General features: G+C 59.2%; 1 protein-coding gene across 1 annotated transcript; it reads right to left on the reverse strand.

The window, feature by feature from the left end:
- Positions 1 to 7,258: 7,258 nt before the first annotated feature.
- Positions 7,259 to 10,310, reverse strand: LOC139838259 (uncharacterized). Its single transcript, XM_071827652.1, has 3 exons — positions 10,221 to 10,310; positions 7,840 to 7,945; positions 7,259 to 7,761 (listed from the first exon to the last, which is right to left on the reverse strand). Exons 1-3 carry the CDS (start codon positions 10,308 to 10,310, stop codon positions 7,259 to 7,261), a joined length of 699 nt encoding a protein of 232 aa, XP_071683753.1.
- Positions 10,311 to 10,522: the final 212 nt, after the last annotated feature.

The raw sequence follows: 10,522 nt of genomic DNA on the forward strand, positions 1-10,522 counted from the left end.
AACATGTTTTGTTCACACTTTATATCATTTTCATGCATTTTCCGGAACTAACCTATTAACGAGATGCCACAGTGCCAGTCCCTGTTTTCTGCTGTTTTTGGTTCCAGAAAGGCTGTTCGGGCAATATTCTCAGAATTGGACGAAATCAACGCCAAACCTCCTATTTTTCCCGGAAGCGTCCAGAACACCGAAGAAGAGTCGGAGAGGGGCCAGGGGGCCACCACACCACATGGCGGCGCGGGCCAGGCCTAGGCCGCGCCGGCCTAGGGTGTGGCGCCCCAGTGTGCCCCCTGCGCCGCCTCTTCGCCTATAAAAGCCCTTTCGACCTAAAAACGCAGTACCAATTGACGAAACTCCAGAAAGACTCCAGGGGCGCCGCCGCCATCGCGAAACTCCAATTCGGGGGACAGAACTCTCTGTTCCGGCACCCTGCCGGATGGGGAATTGCCCCCGGAGCCATCTCCACCGCCGTCTTCACCGCCATCTTCACCGCCATCGCTGCTTCCATGATGAGGAGGGAGAAATCCACCTCCGAGGCTGAGGGCTCCGCTGTAGCTATGTGGTTCATCTCTCTCCCATGTACCTCAATACAATAATCTCATGAGCTGCTTTACATGATTGAGATTCATATGAGTTTGTATCACAATTTATCTATGTGCTACTCTAGCAAAGTTATTAAAGTAGTTCTATTCCTCCTGCACGTGTGTAAAGGTGACAGTGTGTGCACCGTGTTAGTACTTGGTTTATGCTATGATCATGATCTCTTGTAGATTGCGAAGTTAACTATTGCTATGATAATATTGATGTGATCTATTCCTCCTACATATGCATGAAGGTGACAGTGTGCATGCTATGTTAGTACTTGGTTTAGTAGCGTTGGTCTATCTTACACTATAAGGTTACTTAAATATGAACAAATTGTGGAGCTTGTTAACTCCGGCATTGAGGGTTCGTGTAATCCTACGCAATGTGTTCATCATCCAACAAGAGTGTAGAGTATGCATTTATCTATTCTGTTATGTGATCAATGTTGAGAGTGTCCACTAGTGAAAGTGTAATCCCTAGGCCTTGCTCCTAAATACTGCTATCGCTACTTGTTTACTACTGCTGCGTTACTACTGCTTGTTTACTGTTTTACTGTGTTACTACTGCTGCAATACTACCACCATCAACTACACGCCAGCAAGCTATTTTCTGGCACCGTTGCTACTGCTCATATATATTCATACCACCTGTATTTCACTATCTCTTCGCCGAACTAGTGCACCTATTTGGTGTGTTGGGGACACAAGAGACTTCTTGCTTTGTGGTTGCAGGGTTGCATGAGAGGGATATCTTTGACCTCTTCCTCCCTGAGTTCGATAAACCTTGGGTGATCCACTTAAGGGAAAACTTGCTGCTGTTCTACAAACCTCTGCTCTTGGAGGCCCAACACTGTCTACAGGAAAGGAGGGGGAACGTAGACATCACCGTGCAAGTACCACAGCGGCAAGAACCCCTCCAACCACACCACCCGCGACTGCCACTTCATGAAGCGGCTAACAAGCGGTGAGCCTCTCCCGCCCCCACCCCCTCCCCCTCCAGCCGGCGGGCCGGGTGGCGCAGCCGGCGCAGAGAACGCCAAGCTCGAGCACCACGAGGCTAACCAAGTGCACCATGGCCGATATCTGGCCGAAGATGCTACCTACATCATCTTCACCTCCGAGCCCGAAGACAAGACGAGCCAGCAGAGCCGTTCCCTCGAGGTCAACGCGGTCATACCGCCGGTCCCCCAGTACCTAAACTGGTCAGAGCAGGCCATCACCTTCGATCGCCGCGACACACTGGCTGTCCTGCCGAAGCCGGGCAGCTACGCCATGGTCCTCGACCCCACCATTGGCACAACTCGGCGCAGCGTGTGTTTTTCGCGCGTCCTCATCGACGGCGGCAGCAGCATCAACATCCTCTACCGCGACACCGCCCGCAAGCTAGGCATCCAAGAAGCCGAGCTGCGTCCCACCCCCACCGTCTTCCATGGCATCGTGCCAGGCCACTGCTGCCAGCCGATCGGCTGGATCACGCTGGAGGTGATGTTCGGGAAGCCGGATCACTTCCGCACCGAGAAGATCGAGTTCGAGGTGGTGGACCTCGTCAGTCCCTACCACGCGCTCCTGGGCAGGCCGGCCATGACCAAGTTCATGGCGGTGCCCCATTACGGGTACCTGAAGATGAATCTGCCTGGCCCCAAAGGGGTCATCACCATAGTCGGCGACTACCGCCGCTCCATGGACTGCGCCACGCAGAGCTCCAAGATGGCCCAGACGCTGGTCAGCGCCACCGAGAAGCAGCTCATCCACGACGCCGTCGCCCTCGACAAGGCCGCGCAGATGGACATGCCGGCTGCAGGCAACCCGGCTGGGACGACTCACTTCCAGCCGGCCGACAACACCAAGAAGATTTTGCTGGACCCGGCGCAGCCGGACAAGTACGTCACCATCGGTGCCGGCTTGAGCAAGAAATAGGAAAGCGAGCTCACCAGCTTCCTCCGTGAGAATCGGGACATCTTCGCATGGACTCCAAGAGACATGCCGGGTGTGCCGAGGGAGTTGGCTGAGCACCACCTCCACGTCCGGCCTGAAGCCAATCCGGTGAAGCAGCCTCTCAGGCGCTTCTCCAAAGAAAGAAGGAAGGCCATCGGTGAAGAAATCGCCCGGCTGCTGGCAGCCAGCTTCATCATGGAAGTGCTGCACCCGGACTGGTTGGCGAACCCGGTCCTAGTTTTGAAGAAGAACGGCTCCTGGCGCATGTGTATCGACTACACCAACCTGAACAAGGCGTGCCCGAAGGACCCCTTCCCCCTGCCGCGCATAGATCAAGTCATAGACTCGACTGCCGGCTGTGAACTGTTGTCTTTTCTAGATGCCTATTCAGGCTACCACCAGATTCCTTTGAATCCGGATGATCAAATAAAGACTTTGTTCATTACCCCGTATGGGGCTTATCGCTACACGACTATGCCGTTCAGCTTGAAAAATGCAGGCGCCACCTACCAGAGGTGCATGCAAAAATGCTTGCAGGATCAAATCGGCAGAAACGTTCACGCATATGTGGATGATGTCGTCGTAAAGACCAAGGAGACGACTACCCTCCTTGATGATCTGAGAGAAACCTTCACCAATCTGCGAAGATTCCGGATGAAGCTCAACCCAGCCAAGTGCACATTCGGCGTGCCGTCTGGCCAGCTCCTTGGCTACCTCGTCTCTCAGCGAGGGATCGAAGCCAACCCGGAGAAGATCAGTGCCCTGGAAAAGATGGAACTGCCGCAGTGCCTCAAGTACGTCCAGAAGTTCACTGGCTGCCTGGCCTCCTTGAGCCACTTTGTCAGCCGGCTGGGGGAGAAGGCACTGCCCCTGTACCAGTTGCTGAAGAAGTCGGACAAGTTCACCTGGTCACCGCAGGCGGACGAAGCCTTCCGTGACTTGAAGCGCGTGCTCTCAACCGCGCCAATCCTCGCAACGCCGGCTTCCATGGAGCCGATGCTGTTGTACATCGCAGCCACCAATCGAGTGGTTAGCGTTGTCCTGGTGGTGGAGCGCAAAGAAGCCGGCAGGGAGCAGCTGGTTCAGTGCCCAGTCTACTACCTCAGCGAAGTGCTCTCCCAGTCGAAGCAAAACTACCCCCACTACCAGAAGGTCACCTACGGCGTGTACATGGCGGCCAAGAAGCTCAAGCACTACTTCCAAGAGCACCCCATCAAGGTGGTTGCCACAGCACCCTTGGCGGAAATGATCGGCAGCAAGGATGCCAACGGCCGGGTCGCCAAGTGGGCTCTGGAGCTAGCCGCCCACACCATCCTCTACGAGGCTCGCACGGCCATCAAGTCGCAGATCCTCGCGGACTTCTTCGTCGACTGGGCCGAGATGCAATACTTGCCGCCTGTGCCGGATTCCACACATTGGAAGCTGCACTTTGACGGCTCGAAGATGCGCAATGGCTTGGGAGCCGGCATCGTCATCACCTCTCCCAAGGGAGACCGGCTGGACTATGTCCTGCAGATCCACTTCGCCGCATCCAACAATGTGGCGGAGTATGAAGCGCTCATTCATGGGCTGAAGCTGGCCAAGGAGATTGGCGTGCGTCGCATACTTTGCTTCGGCGACTCCGACTTGGTCATACAGCAAGCGTCTGGCGACTGGGATGTGAAGGACGCCAACATGGCCTCATACCGCTTCCACGTCCAGCAGCTATCCGGCTTCTTCGATGGCTGCGAATTCCACCATGTGCCACGGGCAAACAACGAGCCGGCTGACGCCTTGTCCAAGATTGGCTCAACCCGGCAAGCCATTCCGCCGGGTGTCGCCTTGGCGGTTCTCAAGAAGCCGTCCATCACACTGTCACCGAACTCGGATTCAATATTCGTGCCGGCTGACCCGGGGGCTGCTCAGCCGAACCCGGGGGCTTCATCGCCCAAGTCGAGGGCTAACAAGCCAAACCCGCCGGCTGCCATGCCGAACCCGGGGACTTCTCAGTCCAGCCCGGGGGCTTCATCGCGAAACTCGGGGGCTAGCAAGCCGAACCCGCCGGCTAGCAAGCCGAACCCGGCGACCATGCAGTCGAATCCGGAAGCTCCCACGCAGGAGGCCTTGTTGGTTAGCGTATTCGAGATAAGATGCGTACCTTCATGGGCACAAGAATTCCTCTCCTACCTCACCGACGGTGTGCTGCCTGATGATAGAGTCCAGGCCAGGCAGATTGAGAGAAGGGCCAAGGCCTATACAATCATCAACCACCAGCTGTACAAACGCAGCGTAAGTGGGGCGTTCCAGCGGTGCGTCGAGCCGGCTGAAGGGATTGAACTCCTACGGGAAATCCATCAAGGAGAGTGCGGACATCACGCCTCATCCAGAGCCATAGTGGCCAAAGCTTTCCGGCACGGTTTTTACTGGCCGACTGCGCTCAGAGACGCAGAAGAACTGGTGAAGAAGTGCAACGGTTGCCAGCGCTTCGCAAAGAAGAGGCACCTTCCGGCTTCCGCCTTGAAAACCATCCCCATCACATGGCCGTTTGCCGTATGGGGCTTGGACATGGTGGGCCCGTTCAGAACGGCGCGAGGCGGCATGACACAAATCTTGGTAATGATTGATAAATTCACCAAGTGGATCGAAGCCAAGCCAATCAAGAAGCTGGACGGCACCACAGCCGTCACATTCCTCAAGGAGATCATCGTGAGATACGGCTACCCCCATAGCATCATCACCGACAACGGCAGCAACTTCTCCCAAGGCATCTTCTCTCGCTATTGCGGGGAAATGGGGATCCGGATGGCCCTATCCTCTGTGGCGCACCCGGAGTCTAACGGACAAGTGGAGAAGGCCAACGGCTTGGTCTTAGCCGGCATCCGGCCCCGGCTGGTGGAGCCGCTCGAGCGAGCAGCCGGCTGCTGGATTGAAGAGCTGCCCAATGTACTGTGGAGCCTGCGCACAACGACAAACCGCTCAGTCGGCTTCACACCTTTCTTCCTCGTATACGGGGCCGAAGCCGTCCTGCCGACTGACATCGAGCACGACGCGCCAAGGATCAAGCTCTACACAGAAGCTGAAGCCAAAGAAGCTCGCGAAGATGGAGTCGACTTGGTCGAAGAGGCCCGGCTGCTGGCCGCGTCCAGATCTACTATCTACCAGTAGAGCCTCCGACGCTATCACAGCCGGAAGGTCCAGCCCTTAGCATTCCGAGAGGGAGACCTAGTGCTCCGGCTGATCCAGCGGACAGCCGGACAGCATAAACTGTCATCCCCATGGGAGGGTCCCTTCATCGTGAGCAAGGCGGTAGGCAATGATTCCTACTATCTCATAGATGCCCAAGAGGCTAGAGAGAACAAGCCGGACAAGGCTGACGAGGAGACTAAACGTCCCTGGAATGTCAACTTGCTCCGCCCATTTTACACTTGAGAGCAGGAATGTATGTATCCCTTGTACTCCTTTTGTAAGCTATGAAAAAGCATGCGCCAAGAGCGCCGTTTCCGACAAGTTTTTCGCGTACTCTACTTTGTTTCGCCAGTTGGCTTACACCCTCTCACGTGGCCGGCTAAGTAACGTGATCCGGCTTCTGACAGCCGGCTTCCGATCCAGCTACAGACCGCAACCCGGCTGTCCGGCTGGCGGGAGTAAGGTTTAAGTAGCCGGCACGCGAAAAACGACTAAGGGAAAGAGTGAAAGCGAATTGACTTGTAACTTTTCATAAAAGTGCCGGATTGCCGAACTCGGCTCGTTCGACTGAAATACTGTCGGCCTCACCCAGCGGCCCGCTCTTGATCCGGCGACGGATCGCAAGTCGGACGTACGATCGGCAAGAGCAAAGCCAAAGAGTGGGGCAGATGGGAAAAAGCGAACAAGTCGAAAGAAAGCAAGTCGGCACGCAAATGATTAACAAACACATTAAAGTGTGACATAATAAAAGGATGATAATATTCATACATATGCACCCGGCATCCCGGGGATTTAACAAATTGTCTTGGCAAAAGCAACACCTAAAAGACAGGTAAACTAAGCATCGGCTGGAGGAGGACCAGCCGGAGGAGCATCAGCGGAGCCGGCTGCCGGGTCGTCCTCAGGCGCATCTTCCGCCTCCTCGTCTTCCATCTCCTCATCCTCGTCGTCAGATGGCGGGTTCGGATCCGCGATGAAGAGGCCCTTGTCGACGAAGTCGGCGATGGCGCAGGCTCGGGCAAGCCGGGCGGTCTTGTATTCGGCCGGGAGCTTGTCCTCCACGCCGGCCCGCCGGTACTCGAGCTGCCCAAGGTCCACCTCGTTGTACCAGGAGAGGACGAAGGACAGCGCCATGTCGGCTCCAGCGCGCGTGGCAGACTCCTTCCAGTCGAGGAAGCGATCCGGCGCCCGCTCCAGCCAAGACATGAGGTTGGTGAGATCTTGTGGCACCGTCTCCGCGGGCCACAGCATCTGGACCAGCTCCTCGGCCGCCTTCCGGAGCTCCCAGCCGAGCTTGGTGATGGGCTCGACGCGGGCGGCCATGGACGCCATGTAATCTTCCATGGTGAAGTACTCCGCGCTGCCCTCGCCAGTCGCCCGCCTCCTAGCCTCACGCGCAACACCAACGGCTGCTAGCGCCGCGTCCTGCGCCTTCGGGAAGGCCGCTGCAAAGAAGAAACACGTCAGAAGTCTGTCAAAGCCGAAAAAGCTGAAAAATGCGAATTTTCGAAGTCCTAAAGTAGGCCTGGCGGCAGCCGGCACGAGCCGACTGCCCCCAGCCCGAAGATGGAGATCTAGAAGAAATAGCCTAGCGGCAGCCGGCAAGAACCGACTGCCCCCAGCGTGATGACGGAGATAGCGAAAAAATCAGAGTTTCTGCTGCCGGCTGCCAACCTAAGCCAGTAGCCGACAGCCGAAAGCCGGCAAAGGGAAAGGAAGAAAGAAAGAAAGCACTCACCCGACAAGCCGCGGTCGAGCATGCCAATCTCCTCCACCCAGCGCTTGGCGGTGGCCGACAGCTCCGCAGTCTTGGCGGTCACCTCCTCCTGAAGCGCAAGCTGCTGCTTCTCAACCTCGGTCAGCCGCTTGCTCAGGTCGTCCACCTTCTCCTTCTCAGCCGTCCTGAGGAGGGCAAGCTCCTTGAGGTGGTTCGCCTCAAGCCAGCGCAGCCGCACCAACTCCCCCTCAGCCACCTTGAGCTTGGCGGCAGCAGACCGGCCCGCCTCCTCGCTCTCGGCGCACTGAGCGCGGGCAACCCGAAGATCCGCCTCCAGCTGCGGGACTCTGGCGGCTTCAGCTGCAAGACAGCCGGAAGAAGGCGTCAGCCAACCAAGATCAAGAAAGAAGAAACCAAGTCAAACGAAGAAAACCTCACCCTTGACGGCCTCCAGCTCGCGAGCCAAGTCAGCCCGGTCAAGCTTGGCCTTGTGGTAGAGGGTCACGGCGCGGTTGTACAAGTTGGTGCGCCGCTCCGTAACCGCCTATGGAAAAAGAGAGTTAGCCAAGCAGACGAAACCCGGACCGGCTCCAAGCAGCCGGCCCACGCCTCGGAGGGCTACCAGGATGATAACCAGATTGAAAAACAGATGAAGTGCTTACCTTGCTGGCTTCCTCCACCTTGGCGAGGTTGGCCGCGGTCTCAGCAGCCCTGGCCTTGAGGTTGGCCTGGAAGCCGGAGAAGAACATCTTCACCGACGCCTGGCCTGGGTTCCCCTCCCGGCTGGTCACCTCGTAGGAGTCCGCGCTGAGCCACGCCTGCTCCATAGTGCCAGCCGAGCCAAGGCTGGAGTCGGAGGCGGACGGCACATGCAGAAGCCGAGCGCCCTTGGCCAATTGCAGGCCCCCCAACGGTGCCGACGGGGCCTCCATCCTCACCAGCGCGCGAGCCGGTGTCCTCCGTGCGCGCCGGCTCGTCCCTCGCCGGCTCCTTCCCGGCCGGCTCCTCCCTTGTCAGCTCCGGAGGCGAAGGCGCTCCGGGCGAAGCAGTCGGCCCGGTCGGGGCAGCCATCTCCGGCGCTTGAGGCGCCCCCTCCGGGCTCTCCTCTAGCACCACCACGCTCGGCCCGGCTCCGGCTCCGGTCGCAGGCGGCGCTGCCCCGCTGGTTCCAGCTCCGGTCGAAGGCGGCATGCCCCTGCCGGCTCCAGCCGCCGGGTCCAGAAGACGAGTGCGGCGCGGGAACATGTCGTCCAGCGTCGGCTGACGCGTTGGCTCGCCACGTGCGCCGTGGCCAGGTGCTGAAGCCAGGGGCACAGCGAAGGAAGGCGCCCCCGTGGGAGGCGGAGTACCCGCAGGCGGCGGTGGCATAGGCGCGCGCGCCGAAGGCTGTGGCGTCGGCTCCCTCCTTTGCCGTGGAGGCGGCGACACGACGCGCGGAACCTGCCGGGAGCCGCCGCCCTGGGCGAACTTGATGGGAGCCCTAGCCGGATAAATAAGAAAAAGATAAGTATAAAGAGTAAGGAAAGAAAAGGAATCAAACAAGAGAAAAAGAGAACTCACCCGGCCTGCTCCGGAACCTTCTTCGGCTGCTGCCGGCGCAGTTTCTTTGCCTTCGCCTCCAAGGCGACGGTGGAGCGGGGGTCGCCGACCCGTTTCTTCCCCTTGGGCGCCGAAGTCGCCGTGGTGCTAGGCGGCCTCGCGCGCAGGGGCACTGCGGGGATCGGCCCCGTGGTGGACGTCGCCGGCTCATCGTCCTCCTGCTGCTCTGGCGAAGGAGGCGGATTATGCTCCCCTTGGCCGCCTAGGTCAGGCGCCTGCAGCAGGTCGTCGTCGCCGGCCTGGTCGCCGGCTTGGTCAGCCGGATCAGCGTGATCCGGCGTCCACCTCCTTGTCGCCAGGTCACCGTCCTCGACGTTCTGGCGGTCGAAGAGCTAGAAAAACAGAAGATATAAGTAAGCAGCAAGCCGGAAGTCGGCAAAGAGAGAAGTCGGCCACGCAGCCGCAAGCCGGAAGTCGGCCCAAACAATAAAACTTACCAGATCAGGCGGCAAGTCCCGGTTGCGGGGCGCCAGCCCGTAGTTCCAGTCCTCAGGCATGTTCGCCTTGGTGATGTTGTTCACCCGACGGGCCACCTGGGCCTTGGTGAGCGGCGCCTTGGATGTCCGGGTCGGATCAAACCGGCCGGACATGTGCCCGATCTTGTGGGTGCGCATCTGAAGCGGCAGCACCCGGCGCTCGGCGATGGTGCAGAGGAGGTCCTCGGCAGTCAGCCCGTTCCCGACGGCGGCCCCCAGGAAATCCCAGAGCTGGCTCACCTCCGCGTCCGGGTCCGTCGTGCGGGCGTTGTAGCCCCAGTTGATCCGGCCGACTGGAGGAGCCGGATTGAACTCCGGCAAGTTGATCCGGTCGAAGCCCGGATTCTCGTTGCGCACGTAGAAGAACGACATCTGCCAGTTCTTCACCGAGTCAACAGTTGGAATCTTGGGGAAGGGCGTACCCGGCCGGGAGTAGATCGAGGCGGCGCCGCAGGTCCGCAGGTGGCCGTCGGTGGTCTGCGCCTTGATGAAGAAGAGCCGGCTCCAGAAGTCTATGTCCGGCCACAAGCCGGCATACGCCTCCATGAAAGCCACATAGCAGCTGAGGAGGACGCAAGCGTTGGCCGGCAGGTGGTGCGGCTGCAAGCCGAAATACTCGAGGAAGTGGCAGAAGAAGTTGGACGCCGGCAGGCCCAACCCACGGTCGAGGTGCGCGCCGAAGACGACGCGCTCGCCGGGCTCCGGCTTGGGCTCCACCTCCGCGCCGGGTGTCCTCGTGATCACCGTCGACGGGATCCGGTGGAGGCGCACCAGACGCTCGATGTCGTCGTCAGTCATGTACGATCCCCTCCAAGACCCGCTCGCGCCGGCCATTGACGAAGAGGAGGAAGAAGAAGACCACGAAAGGCGGAATGGAGAAGAGGAACCTCGCGACGGCGGCGGCGACGACGGCGGCGGAGGGCGCACTGTTGAAACACGAGGCCCCGTGGCGCCAGCTCGTCGGAGTAGCGGCGGCGGATCGGCGGAGGTGCGCTCGCCGGAGTTCGCCAGTGAGAAGCGTTCGCCGGGGCAGCGAGGAGCTCGAG

The sequence above is a fragment of the Lolium perenne genome, chromosome 3 (assembly GCF_019359855.2).
Source record: "Lolium perenne isolate Kyuss_39 chromosome 3, Kyuss_2.0, whole genome shotgun sequence".
NCBI lineage: Eukaryota > Viridiplantae > Streptophyta > Magnoliopsida > Poales > Poaceae > Lolium > Lolium perenne.